This window comes from Anticarsia gemmatalis, chromosome 16 (genome assembly GCF_050436995.1).
Source record: "Anticarsia gemmatalis isolate Benzon Research Colony breed Stoneville strain chromosome 16, ilAntGemm2 primary, whole genome shotgun sequence".
Lineage (NCBI taxonomy): Eukaryota > Metazoa > Arthropoda > Insecta > Lepidoptera > Erebidae > Anticarsia > Anticarsia gemmatalis.
This window is the reverse complement of record NC_134760.1, coordinates 8,040,236-8,060,996: the sequence shown is the minus strand read 5'-3', so window position 1 is coordinate 8,060,996 and position 20,761 is coordinate 8,040,236. Positions and strand designations below refer to the sequence as shown.

Below are 20,761 nucleotides of genomic sequence, written 5' to 3'. Positions count from 1 at the left end.
TCTGTGACTGACGTATACACAACAAAGGACCCACTTCGAACCCTTTCACGTTTTTGACGCCCTGACCTTAACACAATACGTTACTTGCCCATTTAGGTCGTGGTTTTTAGAGATAAGGCTCCGGAATTAGTAGGGCGCAAAAACTTGGGTGTGGTTTGGTATAATCATCTCAAAATGTCAGTTTGATGTCGACTTGGGAGGAATATTTTTAGACATAGAGTATATAAAAAGTAATTGTTTACTGGGAGATTGTCAAAATTTTCATCCTTGCAGAAATAAAGTAAACTTGTCTTGTAAGGCACCTGTATTGTTTTGTTTCATAGCAATTACAGGTAATACTGCTTTATATTGTAGATTTGCTTTTCGCTATCAGCACCAAATTATAATTCAAGTTCAAGATCAACAGTGTCAATAGTTTAAAAAGAAATAGTGTCTTACGGTTTTTCAAATCTTTTACCACGCAAGAAAGGATTTATTTTATCAACATCGAGTTTCCGCCATTGAAGATTTATGGTCACAGCCATTACTGCAATAGCAGAAAGATAATAAAAGTGACAAAAACTGCAAGCGATTGTAAAACGCTCCGGAGCTCTGATTTTAAACTCATATTTTTCAGTCTTTATGTCATTTACAAATCGATTTCTTTTTCATGGCATCATATCTGTTATACCCTAGATAGAGGCATAATAATATGATACAATTAATTGGGGACACTAAAGATATAAGAATGTTTTTTCTGCGTTGTTTTTAGGGTATCGTTAGTTTGTAATTCATAAACAATCAATAGAGTTAATATATAATTAAACATTAAGATGTATAAAATATGGGTGAATTGTGAACCTACTCTTCTTTCAGTCGATTAAAAACAAAACAATCCTTGTCTAAATGCTTCCTTTATTTGTATTCTAAAGGTATTACAAGTCTTACCTCTTCTAATTAGCTTTCTTGAAATTCTACAAAGTAAATTACAGAAGTAAGTACTTCAATACCACTTCAATAAGATGTAATAAGCCACCTCAAAGTTTATAACAAGAAGCTTCACAATATAAATCTTTAAAAAATCTTCCTTGATTTTCAAGAGATATTTCAAAGAAGCTCTTTTGATATCTGAATGTTTTCTTCCAAAAGTATCATCACAAGTATTAAAATAAGAACGTTTAAGTATGTAAAAAACTTAATTTTTTGTAGTGTCCAGCTTATTTATCAATTTACTTCGTTTTATAAAGGGTGCAATAAAAGTAGAAAACCTTAAACTAATGTGTATGATATTAGAATCTCTCAATCAACAAAGACATTTCGACAACAGTATAATAATATAGGTAGGTATGTTATTTTTAAATAAACTTAAACTTTAGAACACGAAATATTCAAGAAAACTGGCACATATTATTCTTAAAATATGAAAACAGACTATCAAAAAATGGAGTATGTATTTCAAAGCTCGAGACCATACAGAAAATACGTTTTAGATTATGCAAACTAGAATCTGAAATCGAATTGAAGATGAATCGTTTCATTTTAGCTGACAAGGCTCAAAGTCGCGCGAGATACTATTATACTTCAGCTGCGTATTTTAAGTTATCATAACTTGGATAAGCTGAACGTTTCGATCAAAAAGGGGAATAAGAAAGGGGTTTTATGAAGAAGATTATTGTTGTAGGTTTTGGTTTCCATATAAATTGCAATGAAAGCAAAATTATAATCGTTTTTTCTAAGATTACATCTGACGTACCCTTGAAACTTGACAGAGGCACAAGAATTTGGTACCACCATGTTTAACCACCGATAATTTGAGCCTATAAATCGAAAAATATAAGGTTTTAGTATGGGGTTTGTTTTAAATAAATATAATAGTTAACTACATAAAGAGACAAAGTAAACAAGAATCTATATCTACATATTATATCTAGTATAATAATACCTTTCCACAATACACGTGTGTATTGTCTAAATATAAATCTTAGGTTGGTTTGTACTATCGAACAAACTGAATCATGACCCACCATGTGCTCATTTTCTAAAATACGTCTATATACGCGTAGGTCGAAATTCGCTTGAACCTACGTTTCCATGGTAATGAATTTGTTATCTGTCATAATTGCGTCAAATCTTTGTGCGTCCATTATAGGAAATAATGTAACTATAAAAATTTAAATAATATAGGGTAACCAGTACAGTTATTACCCGGTTAAGGAATTTATACACAATTATGGTCAATAGTATTCTAGTAGTACTCTATTATAAACGCAACTTAAATATTCTTTCTAAAGGACCATCAGTCATTTGTTTCAATAACTTTGGAAACATATAAATAAATTACTAATAAAAAAAACGACTTCTAAAATCACAGTAATTGTCCAGCTAATTTTAAAACTTAACGAAAGAAGTAACCAGTATTCTAAAAGTGACATAGGTGTATTGCAATTAATTTGAACTGGTTACTTTAGAAATTAAAATAAACGTATTATTGCTTAACGTTGGCAATCACTGTATGCTGGGCAATGACTATAGTGGTTACCCTAATCGAAACGTTTCACAGATTTCTAAATGATTGCTGACGTGCTATTTGACATTTGACACAAATAATTTTTCGTCGTGAAAAGAGTTTAGACTATTAACATTCTAGATTCAAATTAAGAGTGATTTATCGAAAACGTATCTACGTACTGTAATAACAAAGGTCAAAGTTGTCTGAAGTCGTAGATACATCACAACACAGTCGTATTCATGTTTAGAATGTCCTAAGTGCAACTTTGACGATAGAGATGAAATTCTTACTGTTTTGACGGTTTCAAGCGAATTATCGGCAAAATGGGTCATGATTCAGTTGGTTCGATAGTACATAATGTGTCTTACCAATTTACAAAGAAAACTTAGACCGAGATTCAACATTAGCTAACAATTTATTACAGTTATTATTAAACAAAACGAAAACGTAATTTTGGAAATAATCACTAGAATTGTGCACAAAATAATTGGATCGTTTAAATCACGTATATCAATTAATTATTTCGGTTAAATGTGTTTTAGCCACACCTCAATCGATCAATTCGAATAGTTAGTTTAGTCCTTCACTAAATTGGACTGCCCATCGCTTTGATTGTAATTCAATTCTAGAATTTGATCAATGTGGCAATATCACGTTGCTATATTTGGAATAGATTCTGTCTCATGGCTGTTCATTTACAGACTCAATAACATTTTGTCTGACTGAAGCTGATGAAAACGGGTCCTAAGAGACTAATAGGGATCATAACCTTACAAATGTGACGTTTATGTTTTGCAAAAATTCTCTACCTAATTATCTGAATTATATTGTACACGTATCCATTGAGTATCACAATTTTAATTTGTTGTTTCACCTTTTTTCGTAAGTTACGTACTTAACTTGCAATTAAATAAAAGTACTGACTAATATTCTATACGTGATGACCCGCGCAACTTCGCTTGCGTCACATAAGAGAGAATGGGTGAATTTTTCCCCGTTTTTTGTAACATTTTTTACTGGTACTCTGCTCCTACTGGTCGTAGCGTGATGATCTATAGCCTATAACCTTTCTCGATAAATCGGCTATCTAACACAGAAAGAATTTTTCAAATGGAACTAGTAGTTTCTGAGATTAGCGGTTCAAACAAACAAACAATCAAACAAACAAACAAACTCTTCATCTTTATAATATTAGTATTGATTTAGATTGTATCAAAGTAATCTAAAGACATCTAAGTAGACATTCAGAAAGAAGTAGCACATAAAAGCTAAAATATATGGCACTAAGTGAATCTTTTAAAACCAATCTCTTGCTCAACTCGGTCTCAGTGGGGACGACACATGCAATTAATTAAATAACGTACCGCTAATGGAAATTCTGAGGACTTAAAACGTGTTTACCACTTTCCCTCCGATAATGGGTTTTAATTACTACGAAAATAAATTAACGTGGCACATGTTAACTGGTTTTCGACTGAAATGGAGTAAAAAGTCAATTATGGTTACAATAATTTGTTAAATTAAGCTATAGTTACGACTCGTATAAGTTCTCTTTTTATCTATACTAATATTATAAAGCTGAAGAGTTTGTTTGATTGTTTGTTTGTTTGTTTGTTTGTTTGTTTGAACGCGCTAATCTCAGGAACTACTGGTCCGATTTGAAAAATTCTTTCAGTGTTAGATAGCCCACTTATCGAGGAAGGCTATCCATACTAATATTATAAATGCGAAAGTAACTCTGTCTGTCTGTCTGTCTGTCTGTCTGTCTGTCTGTCTGTCTGTCTGTCTGTCTGTCTGTCTGTCTGTCTGCTACTTAATCACGCCTAAACTACTGAACCAATTTGCATGAAATTTGGTATGGAGCTAGTTTGATACCCGAGAAAGGACATAGGCTACTTTTTACCCCGGGAAAATGACGCATTTCCCGGGAAAATTCAGGTTTCGCCACCGAAGTCGCGAATAATCAATATTATAATGACAGTGAATTAACAAAATTCCGTTGTCATGGCAACAGTTTTAATGGCGGATATGTTTTAGCGCGAGTTATATGGAGATAAATAATTTTGAGAATATTTTTCGTGAAAAAAAGCATATTTTGTAGTTAAGGAATAATTAAGCTTTGTATTAGTGAAAAAAAATTATTCACGCGAGCGGAGCCGCACGGGTCAGCTAGTAGGCTATATATCATCACGCTACGACTAAAAGGAGCAGAGTACCAGTAAAAAATGTTACAAAAACGGGGAAAATTTTGACCCATTCTCTCTTATGTGACGCAAGCGAAGTTGCGCGGGTCAGCTAGTTTTGTTATAAAAGCAGCCTAGATTCTTTCTCATGCTATCTTTAACCGATAAGTCATCAAACAAACATTAGTTCAGAGTATTTGAAATCTACAACTGGTATTACTGCTAAATCTACAACTGTTACCCCGTATACACGTGGTGAGAGTCTATAAAAACATAACTGTGACCATAACCATGACGATTAGGCAAGGTGTATTTTTTTAACCAGTATTAGTACGATTACCTCCCACAATTGATCAAACCCTAACGATAAATGAATACCTATCGAATTTGTATAAAATACTAATCAGTGCTATCTAGCTAAATTTAAGTTTGCTGCAAAAAATGGATTCTAAATGTCCAACCCTTGATACGCTAGTACCCAGAATCTCAAACGAGAGATTATTTAATTGAATGTTATGTGATTAATATGTCATTGAAATATTATTGGGCATTTTGTAAATAAAACGTTGTGTTGTTGCAGGTGGCGTGGGCGGCTCGGCCGTATCAGTCTCAACTCAGGTAAGTTATTATTCAATATTTTATTCTCTATCCTATGGATTATTGGAAATTCTGTCAACGTTTCGACGTTTTGTAACGAAGTGGCTTAAGGATTTATTGAATGTATTTTGTTTGGAACAGTGTATTTTGAGAGATAGGGTCGTTATAGCATGTTTAAAACTGGCTCATAAAATTGATGGTGATTTAATGAACTTGCTGTTAATTGAAAATAAGTACCTAAGTCACAAACTTAAATACGTTTCTTTAACATAATTGCTCATTAAATACAAAAACAAATGCCTGTTTATGAATTATAGTTATGTTAATAATAGTAGAGATATCATACTTTTATTGAATTGATAAGTTCAATCATCGTTAAAATATTTATGTTCATAATAATGATGATTTCTGCGAATCCGAAAACATTACTACATTTTGTGGTTTCAAATTACGAGTTAGTTATTTCGATGTACACAACAATTACCAACATGTAACTGTCATAATGACTGGGATGTTCAACAAATCTAACAACAAGCTTCCAAAAATATAATTCATTATGAAAAAGAAGGAAAAAACAAAAGTAACGAGAAAAGCCTTAAGACTCGTGTCCCGATAATTGGAACATTTCCCCTTGCCAATTAAAAGATCGAATTTTTATAAACCTATTACTTTTTATTGACGATAAATTGTATTTCTATGCCCATCGTATATTTGTATTTGTGTACTATGAGATTAAACAGACACAATTTGTTAATTATATTCTTGATTATCGGGTCAATTATGGTCATAAAAAAATACGATGTTGTTTGAAAATTACTAACGTATGCGAATTGGCGAAAACTTATTAGCTTAAAACATTCGTTTGTTGAAATTTTATGAAAACTTAAAAGTTTAAGAAAAAAAAACTGTTGATCTTTGTAAGTAATCTTAATCAAGTATTTAAATTATTAATCGTTCAATACTTTTATCTATGTGCTTATTACTAAATTACATCCTCCAGATAATCCAATATGAAACAAAATAGGTCTAGAACCTAGAACAATTCTAAACGTAAAGTAAAAACAATACCTTCTTAGAAGCATTAAAGGCCTCAAAGTACAAAGCTGAAGGAAATGATCCTTTCTAAACGAGATCCCGTCTATAGTCTAGTCAGTGTTACTATCTAATCCCTTTGCTCTAAGTAATTGTAGAACAATGCGTATTGTTTTGCATAACAATTTACTGTTAGACCTTTAGTGGTCATTTTGATGTCGTTGTTCAGTCCTTAAGTGATTGTAAATTCTATTGGTATTGGTTCAAGACATTTTGTTGGATATGTGAAATTGTAAAACTATTTAAAAATATTTTTATTATTTATAGTGTAACAACTAGTGTAGTAGTGGAGAGCCTCTCAGAACCTCTCGTAATAAGTATGAGAGGTTCGCGGCTGGTGTAGATGAAAATACGGTATTATTACGGTATACGGTAGTCGCATAAAAACAACAAATCAAATCATTGGTAAATTTCCCCAAATTCAAAAACTTTCCAAAAGCACTACGATTGTTTCTGACGGGCGTAATAATTTGACATTTCATATTTCCATTACCTTAAGCTTAGGAACCTTCATCGGCAATACCTAAAATCAACATCCTTGAAATGAGAAAATCGTGAAATCCCAAAGGGTTATTTCTTAATGAAATCCACTTAAGCCTCCGTCGCTGTCGTTAACTTTATTTAGAGGGAGTGCTTTACATAAATCGTTAATCCAAATACTTTAACCTAATATTGTTTCGTTCTTAAATTAGTTTTAAGAGTTGTTGAGGTACGGCAATTAAGTATTTAATGCCTTGCCATTTTGTATTTGGTACTATGTGAAATGCTTGGGTTTACAGGCGTTAGTTGTGAATTTAAATTAGATGAACTTCATAACGTAACTTTTTTTGGCATTTAGGTACTTCGATCGATGTCCCTTCAAAAATAAAAATAAGAAATAAAACTTCGATCATTTTTACCGTCACGAGTTCACGTAGTTAAGGGAGACTTTGTAGAAATAACATATTAGGACATGTGACTCAACGTTTATAATCAATTAAAAAATGCTCGTCGTTGCTCAGACTTCTTCTAGAAGCTTCTAATTTATAAACTATAACAGATACTCAATAGACTTACGTCTTACAACTTATTATTAACTTATACCTTGATCATTTAAAGAGACGCCCAGACAAGAACTAAACAGTACTATAACATCTTCGCAGACGAACTAAGTACACTTCCACTAAGTCTAGCCGAACGTTAAGATAAGAAAACTAATATTAAGCCTCTGAGACCAGACTAAGACAAAGTTGATAATCAAGTAGCAGTGTCGACTTGACTAAGTGCACTTGTTGTTACGAACTTCTTACTTAAGCAACAACGATAATTTTCCCTGTGTGCCCACGTAAGCGGCGACAACTTGCTAATTTCAACTTGGACATATTCGTGATTTTGTTTTAGTCATATTTCTTGCAGAGGCTTAGTAGTTTCGCGAAATGGTATTGCGGATATCGGATTTGTTGTGCTACTTTTAGATGTTCCGTAAGATTGTGAGTGTCGTTTATCTCTGAGTGAGTATTTTTTGCAATTTACGTATACAGGTGCAATGTACCTATAATATAGGTATCTATTAACAATAATGTAATTGTATGATTTTCATATCCTTTTTTAGAAAGGTTTTTTTAGAATAATAAGCACTGAACAGACACTGACACTAGAAACTGAGCCTATCTATTTCATTAAGTGCAAATCTTAAATTTTCTATAGTTTAGTGAAATGTAATATAGTCTACAATAAAAAAAAAATATATATATATATATAGTACTGCCACAAATTTGTACGTCACCAGATAAAGACTTTATTGTTTCACAAATAAGATACAAACGGTTGCTAACCGGTTCAACTCTTACAAAGAGACATAATCACAAATTTATTTCCGAAAAAAGTAACACCGTTATTCTTTATTCGCAACATGAAAATCACGGTGACTTAGGGAACAGATCCGCCAAATCCACTTAAAACTTCTTACGTCACTTACTGTATAAAAACGCGAATTTTTTTAGAATAAATGCGAGCCCAATTTCATCAGTCGTGTTTTCTTTATCATGCCATTACTGAAACTCGTTTTAAACGCGATTTTCTCGTAATGAAATTCCGTCTGGATCATAAAGAGAAACCCTTTATTTTAAGACGCCAGGTGTCTGCCCTTTGAATGTGGTGTAAGTTGAAAACTTTTAATTTATGATGTGATCGAAATAAAATTGTGGTGTTAATGCCTTCGTAATTGTAAGTGTAAAATTAATATTTGTAATAAAGTTTTTTTCTGTTTGTACAAATAATTAATAGATAACTTTGTACAACGCTTACAACATACTATTTTGAAGACTATACTTTGCTGCTTGATCTAAATTATAAAAGGATAATAGTTGTGGTTAAAATCCCCTTTCTATATTCTTAAAAAGGAAAAATTTTCATTATCAAATACTGACTTTCACGGTACGAATCTTAAAAAGCCGTTAATCCACTTTCATCCAACTGCAGGTGAAATAAAAGTACAAATAAAGTTATGAAATAGAACCTCAAGCGCTTTTATTCTCAATGTCTATCCAAAGTCTCATTACTTATGTCCTAGCTCATTACTTCTCTTTAATTAGCTCTTCTCCGTTTCAAGTGAGTGCATCTTTTAAAAGGTAGTCTTCCCGACTTCACTGTTGAATATTAAAACGCTTTGTCTTAAGACTTGCACGGTCGTTTTCATGGGAAAGTGCAAGGTATTCTACTGAATATTTTTCGGTAAACGCTGGTGTTTATGCATAGTAGTCGCTTGTACATTTAGTAAAGCTGTTTCTTTTAAAATAATGGTAATATTTCTCGGACTCAGGACTAAACCCTCCCTAGTTTGGGCGGTGACCCTTGCTCTGCAGTGGGACAGTAATGGGTAAAAAAAAAAACTTGGAATAGTTGTAATGTAATGAGCACAAAAATAAAACTATAAAAAACTCGTAATGGTATTACCAGTACCGCCATTTAGGTCAGTGTGTCACGTAGTCATGAGCATTTAAATCCTACAAGAATTGTTCAAAATCCCCTCACAGACACACAAGAAAAATAAGCATTAACTATACATTTAAAGTATGCGATTAAGATTGAAATTGTATGTTATATATTTTTTCGTAATTATCAAAAAATCCCATAAATGCAAAGCTAACTCAGCTGTATTTAAGGCAAATTCGTATACCGGCACAATTTTCATCCCTGCCCCAAACGTTTTAGGCGTATTTTGCAAACGTTAACCCAGTTACAAATCCAAGTGTTTCATTTAAATTTTAAATGAACTTTGAAAAACGTAGACATGCAAATATAAGCGGTGAAGAAAATCTGTAAGAATCTAAAGGCTTGTTTTAGAGTTTTAGGTAAGATAATAAACTGAATACTACGTATAGCAATTCCCAGGACTCTAATACATTTATGATACATTAAACATTTTGTTAGGGAACAATTGTTTTCCTAAAGTAAAAGTAAAGAATGCAATTTCCACGTTAGTAGTTACTAAATGAACTTTGACTAACATACACGTGACGGTCACGAAAAGACTATACTTAGAGACCCTTTATGACTTAACCTAATCCAGTAGAATGTTATGTACTATTATATGTTTTTATCGTGAAATAAAATTTTGATATCTACCAGAACATGTTGACCAGAGTCGGATAGTAGTACCCGCAGAGAAACGAACATTTGATATTATTTTAATACTATTTATCCTTTAGCTTAACCCAAGATTACCTACTAAGTACAAAATCATAACTTAATACCGAATCATTAAATATCTTTAACAACTTTATCAAGCTTCTAAGGTTCACTTATGAGGCCTTTCAACTGTTTCTAACTCAAGTCAAAGTTGTAATATCATGTTCATAACCACTTTCAAAGTTACAGCCAACCTACGCCAATATTGGGGACAATGTTTGTGCCATTCATAGTCCAATAAAGGGTTAGCGTAGAATTGTTCCACTTAAAGTTTTGAAAACAAAAGTTGCAGTTCTATAATAATATTTCCGTGAAAATTAGAACGAAGATATGTCCTTTGCACAAAACAATCAAGAATTTCTAGCCAGTAACCTTGAATTAGAAAAGATGTAAAACTCTTATATTCAGAGTAAAATTTTTGCTGTAAGGAGCTACCAAAAAAAATAAGTTCAATTGTACAAACCATTACTATTTTATATGCCGCATGTATCGTTTTCTGTTCTTATGTTAGTTGTGTAATTAACATTGATAAAAAATATTTTAAACGATATATTTAAGCCGATTCGATCTATAGTTTACACACATAATAACAAATGTATGAAAAAGAAAGAGTAGTTAAATTAATAAATGAAACTTAGTATGTACTTAGTATTGTGTTATTAACTTTGACTGTTACTAATGTTATTTTACAAGTAAATAACTATACCATTGCTTTTCACCATAGCTTCATGGAACTTGCACAGCTTGCCGGCTATTTTGGTCCAATCAAAACTTGTATAATTACTGACGTTTGGTTACGCTAAAACAATATTGGACACAATAGTTCCTGGCAAACTTGGACCTAACCGGCTTTGCAAAAGGAGTTTTGTTTGTCGTTTCACGATTGTTCATAGTATAGTGTTGTTTGTTTGACGAGTATGCTAAATTATGACGAATGCACTTTTTCAAGAAAAATGTTTACAACCGCAAATAGCATTTGCGTCACTTTAGATAACGTTTTATCTCGACTGAGTTTTGAGTCATTCTTAAAAGTGACTTTATCACAGGATTTAAGTTCTCAATTACATGCTTTTCATTTAATTTTAAAATGCCTTTGTGAAGTTACTATTACTTTTTCACTAATAAAAAGTAATGTCTTCATTTTTAAGAAATCTGTACACCATTTGATAGAAAACTTAAATATTACTCAGGATTCTTGTATCTACACTATCTAATTTAATAAAGTCACCAGTTCGTAACTTTATTAAATTTGAAATATTCCTAAAGGAATGAAGACTAATTATTCTAAACATTTTCATAGCTATTTTGCTTGGTATAATTATAATTAAGTATTTCGTCTGATAACTAAATTAGTTGTAGTACACGTCTCTCCCTCATTATGAGCGTTAGTAATAGCGTTAACAAATTATTTTTGAAGAATTTAGCTTAGAAACATATTCTGTTAGAGATCTTAAAGGTTTAGTTTGTTACTTCATGGTATATGCATATTTTTTTACGTATCACATCTGACTTTTATACCCAGTCTTTAGCTGTAATCTAAATGGTTGTAGGTATTCTCAATAAGAATGTCTGCTTTGTTATGCCTTCGGGCATTAAACAAAACAAACAGCAGCTTTGGGTAAATCTAGTAGCAGCCGCAACTTTTAGTCGTCTATTCAGTTTCTTATTCAAATTTCTTGATAGCCACCGCAACAACCGTACGGAATTGCCCCTATGGACTTCTTTGAAATATTTTCTAACCAAATATCGTAATCCAAATCAATCACAATTGATTCTCAAAATAATATATTGATAAATCTAGAACAAAATTAAGCCAAGCATTTCGGAAACTAGCGATACTGATTACAAGTATATCAACAAAGAACGCTTCAAACGGTAGGTATCTAAAAGCTTTGCCATGTTGAGAGAGTTCTCGAGACGATCCGAGTTACTCAAGTTTAAAGTTTTAAAATAGTAGAAACTTGGTCTGTAAATCGAAACCGTTGGCGACTTTTGAATCGGAAATAAGTTATACTTTTTGTAAACTTCTTGGAAATTGTAAATGGAATGCTCATCGTTGTGTTCAGTCAAAATAAGAATTTATAATTGCATATTTTGATTTATCTGTAGAGCGATTACGTAAAGTCAGTACAATGCAATATCGAGAGTGTTTGCAAAAATAGTTCCTACGGCGCCCGCTATGATGCACGATCAGATTTTAATACAAAATATTGCGTTACTTAGCCCGTTGTCGATGGTCGTAAGTAAAATGAAATTCGCCCTCTGGAAATCTTTATTTATAGTAAATCTTTTAAAAACTTTTTATAACAGAGTACCCTTTGACTACAGTTACAAGAGATATGCTGTTCCAATAGCTTGGAATCAAAAATAATCTGGCCAGTACTGTATTTAGCTTTTCACGTTTAAGCCCCCTTACGCACTAGCGGTTAACCGCGGGAGCGGCTAGCCGCGCGGTTATAGTTTAATATACAACCGCCTGTGAACCGCAACATAACCGCCAACAATTTTGTCAGGCAACTGTAACCGCGCGGCTAGCCGCTCCCGCGGTTAACCGCTAGTGCGTAAGGGGGCTAAGGAAAATATTTTTGTGAACTATGGCAGGCAGTTAGTGGGGATTAAAACACATAACATAGTGTTCATATAGTGTAGAACATAAAAGCTCTATATATGTACATCAGAACAATACAGTATGTGCGTTGTGCTCGCTCGTGACTAAAAAAGGTCAAAATATTATGTCTTTTGTTGGTTTTCTACCCATTTCTTTTAACACTTTACCGTTTCAGTTCAAAACAGACCAACCTACAATAAAATTATACTCCTTATCTTCAAACTAAATGTAGTGAAAACGATAAAATACGAAATAAAATAAAATTCTTAATAACTTTCCCATTTTATTCGCGCTGTTTATTGAAAATGAAAAACGCTTGGAAACTTCGTTCCAGCGAAGCGTCGTTTAATTAGATGATAGCAATAATATTTTATAGGAAATGAAACTTGTTTTTTAAAGTTTGATTTTAATATTATGATATAAACCGATTTAGTTTACTGCTAAAGATTTTGAGGCTGAGTTAATTTTATTTATTTGCCATTAAGTTAATCGTTTCTAAATTGTTTATATAAATAGTATCTTTATTCATTGTTATAGGAATACATTTAACTATAGCAATTACATTTGTAATAGAACAATATATTTTGATGTTTATTTGATGGTAAATGATCTCGTTTCCCAATTAACACCTAATTCTCCCAATGTTACAAAAACAATAGAGGCTGTTTGTAAACAATGGGGTTTGTGCTTCAATTTTCTCCCCTTAATTGAACGTTGGTAGAAATTTCAAAAGATTAACGAGACGCCCCACTAATTCTGCCCCCGGAGTTCTTGAGGTAAATGATTACGGTATTAAATCTACAGAATCCTGTCTTATTTAAATTGATACGTAAAGGAGACTTAAGGCAGAGCATCAGCGGGAGATAAGCTGTCATTTCTCTTACAGATCCGCTTCGCTTTGCGATAACGATGGGCCTGTTTTGTTTACGTGTCGAAACCGTTTTTTTATAGTAAATTATGCCTGTTTTATAATGTTTACTCTTGAAACAGATTTAATTAATTAATAGCTGTTTTAAATCTTACATGTGGATACAACTCACTTTTTCTTCTGCCGGTTGAGCATCGTATCTCTTAACTATCTCGATGATACTAATTCAAATAGGTATGTGATAAATTCAATGTGTATATGCAAGGCTACTTTTAATGGCGGTATTCTCAATTCTTAAAACGATTTCGTGTATGCAGTCTGTGAGCACTCGTACAGAATACTACATATTGATCGTGGTCTTGTAACTCGTAACTAGTTTTCTGTTTTAAAATGCCGTCTGTATACGAATTCTCTGTGTCTTCAGTTTGCTCTGTTTAAAGAGAATTGATCAACCTGCGTCTGTTGTTTGTAAATTGCAATTATTATTGAGAGAAATACTGATTAGAAAGAAGGTAGCTAGTTACAATGACATATTAACTGAATATTTTTGGAGCTAACGACGTTAAAAAAATCAAGTTTAAGGCTTTAAAGTAGTAAGTACCTATAAATTGGTCTAGTACAGTAAAATGCTAAGCAACCAATTTAAGGCTCACAAAATATTTAATTTTTCATATAATAGAATGCCGCCTAAAAATTTCCTCAATCTATCATCACCTCACGCTTACAATCTCGTACCTTCTCATGCCATTATGCTCTATTCTAATATAGTGCTACACAATGAAAAACTTGTCTGCGTACACAATATATTGCTGTTTGTTGTTACTTCGAAACACGAATTACAACTGACGCGGCAACGCTTTCATTAGACGTGTTTCAGACTAGCGTTTTCTACAGACTTATAAACGCGTTTTTGGATGCGTGAAAAGGCGCGTATACCTTTAAAGCGTTGTACACAAAATTGCAATGCAATGTCGTATTGTAAAAATCTTCAATAGTGAATAAACCGTGGAAGGGAAAACCCTTGCCTAACTAATCGCATCACAGTAATTTGCGTCGTAGTTTTCTGCATTGCGAATAATATCGCACCGATTTCAGTGTGTACAAGCTCTTAGCACTTGCCTAATTTGTACGAACATTGACTAGCTAGTAAACCTGGATTTTCAATGTTGATATTGACTCATTTCTACGGATCCCAGCAAATACGCCGAATATGCCTGTACACGGGAGAGTCTGATTTTTTGAAGCGCGTAATGTAGCCCACGGAACTGTAAACGCGCGGAATAAAACGCTAGTTTGAAATCACCCTTATACAGACGTAGTTATTTATCTCAAGTTGACTCAGTTGTTCGGAATAAGTTTTGTTGATAAAACGCGAGGTATATTCAAATGATATTGGTTCTGACACAGTTTATTGAGTAATTAATAGATAGGTGTATTTCGGTTGTTTGACCCAATTTCGGGACGATAAAGTTTGCATCAAACAATAACAGCCTATGTTAAATTAACTTAGTATAAATAGATACGACTCCTAACAAGCAATTTTAAATGAATGTTTGTTTTCCTTTCTCTTCGAAGAAGTTGAACTGATTTGGATAAAATTTAGCATAATTAAAATAAAAAAAAATCAGGTCAATCAGGTTATAATTAAAATCAGGAAAATCTCCAGACATAGTATGACAAATAAAAAAAATATAGATACTGTGTAAAAAAACAGTAATTGAAATAGTTTCCCTTCACTTACGCTGGAGTATTTATATAACGGTAGGCAGTCTCTAAAGAAGCATGAACAATTGAATGCTCTTAATGAGTACGAGTTAAATGACTTTTCCTCGCTATTAGTGTGCGTAGAGCCGTAGAGGCGTAGCAGCGTAGCGGCGTAGAGCCGTAGAACCCCGGTCTAACTGCAAGTGCATTTCATTTTCATTATTGTTTGCAACTTTGCTCTTCTGAGTTAATGGTTATATTGCTTGTTTGTATTGGACTCGCTCTTTGTAGGCTTTATGTAGGCTTCAACACGTTTCTGCACTGGCTGGTTTGCACATTCGCAAATGACTTCGCAAATATTAAGACTTCAGTTTGGAACGAATCTTGGTTTTAGGGCCAGTTTGCATGGGCTTGTTCGATTTCCATAATACCCATAAAAAGTGTTCCTGGATAGAAAGAACCCTTTTTTTCCGTTAACCCTTTATAGTATTTTGGCTAAAGGGACAAAACTTGTAAATATGCCAATCATAAATTACTATTAAATCTAGCATCAGACTAATTCATATACTCAATCTATCAAACCAACATCAAGCAGATTAATATAATAGATAACCACAAATTTAAACAGGAAATAACCACTTCTAAATCAAATACCCGCATAAGTGCTCTCAATTTATATGTTGTGCCATATACAGCCATACGAGCTTTTTATTCCCAATACGATTATGTTTAATGGAATTTGATGAATGCCGTATCAAACGATTTATCACGGTATCCCTAGAGGTTTTACAATCCGTATTTTATTGAAAAATACGGAGATATTATTATATTATGAATTAGATATATTATACTCAAAGAGCAGTTACGTCACTTTAAATTACAATTTATCTCGACTGGGTTTTGAGTCATTCTTAAAAGTGACTATATCACAGGAAACATAGTTCTCAATTATATACTTTTCATTTAATTTTAAAATTCCTTTGTGAGGTTACTATTACTTTTTTCACTAATAAAGAGTAATGTCCTCGTATTAAATAAATGTGTATACTATTTCATAGAAAACTTAAATATTACTGAGGATTCTTGTATCTAAAATATCTAATTTAATAAAGTCACCAGTTCGTAACTTTATTAAATTTGAAATATTCCTAAAGGAATGAAGACTAATTATTCTAAACATTTTCATAGCTATTTTGCTTGGTATAATTATAATTAAGTATTTCGTCTGATAACTAAATTAGTTGTAGTACACGTCTCTCCCTCATTATGAGCGTTAGTAATAGCGTTAACAAATTATTTTCGAAGAATTTGGCTTAGAAACATGTTCCGTTAGAGATCTTGAAGGTTTAGTTTGTTACTTCATGTTATATTTTTTTTTTTTTTTACGTCTCATTGCTGACTTTTTGACCCAGTCTTAAGCTGTAATTCAAATGGTTGTAGTTATCCTCCATAAGAATTTCTAGTTATATTTGCGTACGCTACTCGTTATGTCTTCGGGCATTAAACAAAACAAACAGCAGCTTTGGGCAAAACGTGTAGCAGCCACAACTTTTAGTCGTCTATTCAGTTCCGTATTCAAAATTTCTCTATAGCCACAACAATCGTACGGAATTGCCCCTATGGACTACTATGAAATATTTTCTAATCACATATCTCAATCCAAATCAATCACAATTGATTCTCAATATAATTAATAAATCAAGAACAAAATTAAGTCTAGCATTTCCGAAACTAGCGATACTGATTACAAGTATATCAACAAAGAACGCTTCAAACGGTAGGTATCTAAAAGCTTTGCCATGTTGAGAGAGTTCTCGAGACGATCCGAGTTACTCAAGTTTAAAGTTTTAAAATAGTAGAAACTTGGTCTGTAAATCGAAACCGTTGGCGACTTTTGAATCGGAAATAAGTTATACTTTTTGTAAACTTCTTGGAAATTGTAAATGGAATGCTCATCGTTGTGTTCAGTCAAAATAAGAATTTATAATTGCATATTTTGATTTATCTGTAGAGCGATTACGTAAAGTCAGTACAATGCAATATCGAGAGTGTTTGCAAAAATAGTTCCTACGGCGCCCGCTATGATGCACGATCAGATTTTAATACAAAATATTGCGTTACTTAGCCCGTTGTCGATGGTCGTAAGTAAAATGAAATTCGCCCTCTGGAAATCTTTATTTATAGTAAATCTTTTAAAAACTTTTTATAACAGAGTACCCTTTGACTACAGTTACAAGAGATATGCTGTTCCAATAGCTTGGAATCAAAAATAATCTGGCCAGTACTGTATTTAGCTTTTCACGTTTAAGCCCCCTTACGCACTAGCGGTTAACCGCGGGAGCGGCTAGCCGCGCGGTTATAGTTTAATATACAACCGCCTGTGAACCGCAACATAACCGCCAACAATTTTGTCAGGCAACTGTAACCGCGCGGCTAGCCGCTCCCGCGGTTAACCGCTAGTGCGTAAGGGGGCTAAGGAAAATATTTTTGTGAACTATGGCAGGCAGTTAGTGGGGATTAAAACACATAACATAGTGTTCATATAGTGTAGAACATAAAAGCTCTATATATGTACATCAGAACAATACAGTATGTGCGTTGTGCTCGCTCGTGACTAAAAAAGGTCAAAATATTATGTCTTTTGTTGGTTTTCTACCCATTTCTTTTAACACTTTACCGTTTCAGTTCAAAACAGACCAACCTACAATAAAATTATACTCCTTATCTTCAAACTAAATGTAGTGAAAACGATAAAATACGAAATAAAATAAAATTCTTAATAACTTTCCCATTTTATTCGCGCTGTTTATTGAAAATGAAAAACGCTTGGAAACTTCGTTCCAGCGAAGCGTCGTTTAATTAGATGATAGCAATAATATTTTATAGGAAATGAAACTTGTTTTTTAAAGTTTGATTTTAATATTATGATATAAACCGATTTAGTTTACTGCTAAAGATTTTGAGGCTGAGTTAATTTTATTTATTTGCCATTAAGTTAATCGTTTCTAAATTGTTTATATAAATAGTATCTTTATTCATTGTTATAGGAATACATTTAACTATAGCAATTACATTTGTAATAGAACAATATATTTTGATGTTTATTTGATGGTAAATGATCTCGTTTCCCAATTAACACCTAATTCTCCCAATGTTACAAAAACAATAGAGGCTGTTTGTAAACAATGGGGTTTGTGCTTCAATTTTCTCCCCTTAATTGAACGTTGGTAGAAATTTCAAAAGATTAACGAGACGCCCCACTAATTCTGCCCCCGGAGTTCTTGAGGTAAATGATTACGGTATTAAATCTACAGAATCCTGTCTTATTTAAATTGATACGTAAAGGAGACTTAAGGCAGAGCATCAGCGGGAGATAAGCTGTCATTTCTCTTACAGATCCGCTTCGCTTTGCGATAACGATGGGCCTGTTTTGTTTACGTGTCGAAACCGTTTTTTTATAGTAAATTATGCCTGTTTTATAATGTTTACTCTTGAAACAGATTTAATTAATTAATAGCTGTTTTAAATCTTACATGTGGATACAACTCACTTTTTCTTCTGCCGGTTGAGCATCGTATCTCTTAACTATCTCGATGATACTAATTCAAATAGGTATGTGATAAATTCAATGTGTATATGCAAGGCTACTTTTAATGGCGGTATTCTCAATTCTTAAAACGATTTCGTGTATGCAGTCTGTGAGCACTCGTACAGAATACTACATATTGATCGTGGTCTTGTAACTCGTAACTAGTTTTCTGTTTTAAAATGCCGTCTGTATACGAATTCTCTGTGTCTTCAGTTTGCTCTGTTTAAAGAGAATTGATCAACCTGCGTCTGTTGTTTGTAAATTGCAATTATTATTGAGAGAAATACTGATTAGAAAGAAGGTAGCTAGTTACAATGACATATTAACTGAATATTTTTGGAGCTAACGACGTTAAAAAAATCAAGTTTAAGGCTTTAAAGTAGTAAGTACCTATAAATTGGTCTAGTACAGTAAAATGCAAAGCAACCAATTTAAGGCTCACAAAATATTTAATTTTTCATATAATAGAATGCCGCCTAAAAATTTCCTCAATCTATCATCACCTCACGCTTACAATCTCGTACCTTCTCATGCCATTATGCTCTATTCTAATATAGTGCTACACAATGAAAAACTTGTCTGCGTACACAATATATTGCTGTTTGTTGTTACTTCGAAACACGAATTACAACTGACGCGGCAACGCTTTCATTAGACGTGTTTCAGACTAGCGTTTTCTACAGACTTATAAACGCGTTTTTGGATGCGTGAAAAGGCGCGTATACCTTTAAAGCGTTGTACACAAAATTGCAATGCAATGTCGTATTGTAAAAATCTTCAATAGTGAATAAACCGTGGAAGGGAAAACCCTTGCCTAACTAATCGCATCACAGTAATTTGCGTCGTAGTTTTCTGCATTGCGAATAATATCGCACCGATTTCAGTGTGTACAAGCTCTTAGCACTTGCCTAATTTGTACGAACATTGACTAGCTAGTAAACCTGGATTTTCAATGTTGATATTGACTCATTTCTACGGATCCCAGCAAATACGCCGAATATGCCTGTACACGGGAGAGTCTGATTTTTTGAAGCGCGTAATGTAGCCCACGGAACTGTAAACGCGCGGAATAAAACGCTAGTTTGAAATCACCCTTATACAGACGTAGTTATTTATCTCAAGTTGACTCAGTTGTTCGGAATAAGTTTTGTTGATAAAACGCGAGGTATATTCAAATGATATTGGTTCTGACACAGTTTATTGAGTAATTAATAGATAGGTGTATTTCGGTTGTTTGACCCAATTTCGGGACGATAAAGTTTGCATCAAACAATAACAGCCTATGTTAAATTAACTTAGTATAAATAGATACGACTCCTAACAAGCAATTTTAAATGAATGTTTGTTTTCCTTTCTCTTCGAAGACGTTGAACTGATTTGGATAAAATTTAGCATAATTAAAATAAAAAAAAATCAGGTCAATCAGGTTATAATTAAAATCAGGAAAATCTCCAGACATAGTATGACAAATAAAAAAAATATAGATACTGTGTAAAAAAACAGTAATTGAAATAGTTTCCCTTCACTTACGCTGGAGTATTTATATAACGGTAGGCAGTCTCTAAAGAAGCATGAACAATTGAATGCTCTTAATGAGTACGAGTTAAATGACTTTTCCTCGCTATTAGTGTGCGTAGAGCCGTAGAGGCGTAGCAGCGTAGCGGCGTAGAGCCGTAGAACCCCGGTCTAACTGCAAGTGCATTTCATTTTCATTATTGTTTGCAACTTTGCTCTTCTGAGTTAATGGTTATATTGCTTGTTTGTATTGGACTCGCTCTTTGTAGGCTTTATGTAGGCTTCAACACGTTTCTGCACTGGCTGGTTTGCACATTCGCAAATGACTTCGCAAATATTAAGACTTCAGTTTGGAACGAATCTTGGTTTTAGGGCCAGTTTGCATGGGCTTGTTCGATTTCCATAATACCCATAAAAAGTGTTCCTGGATAGAAAGAACCCTTTTTTT

General features: G+C 33.1%; 1 protein-coding gene across 6 annotated transcripts in view; it reads left to right on the top strand.

The window, feature by feature from the left end:
* Positions 1 to 20,761, top strand: part of LOC142979379 (uncharacterized) — a 313,104-nt gene that overhangs the window by 246,659 nt on the left and 45,684 nt on the right. For all 6 annotated transcript variants that reach the window (XM_076124248.1, XM_076124252.1, XM_076124251.1 and 3 more), the window contains exon 2: positions 5,252 to 5,289. In XM_076124248.1, coding sequence (XP_075980363.1) covers positions 5,252 to 5,289 — 38 coding nt within the window. The remainder of the gene's footprint in view (positions 1 to 5,251; positions 5,290 to 20,761) is intronic.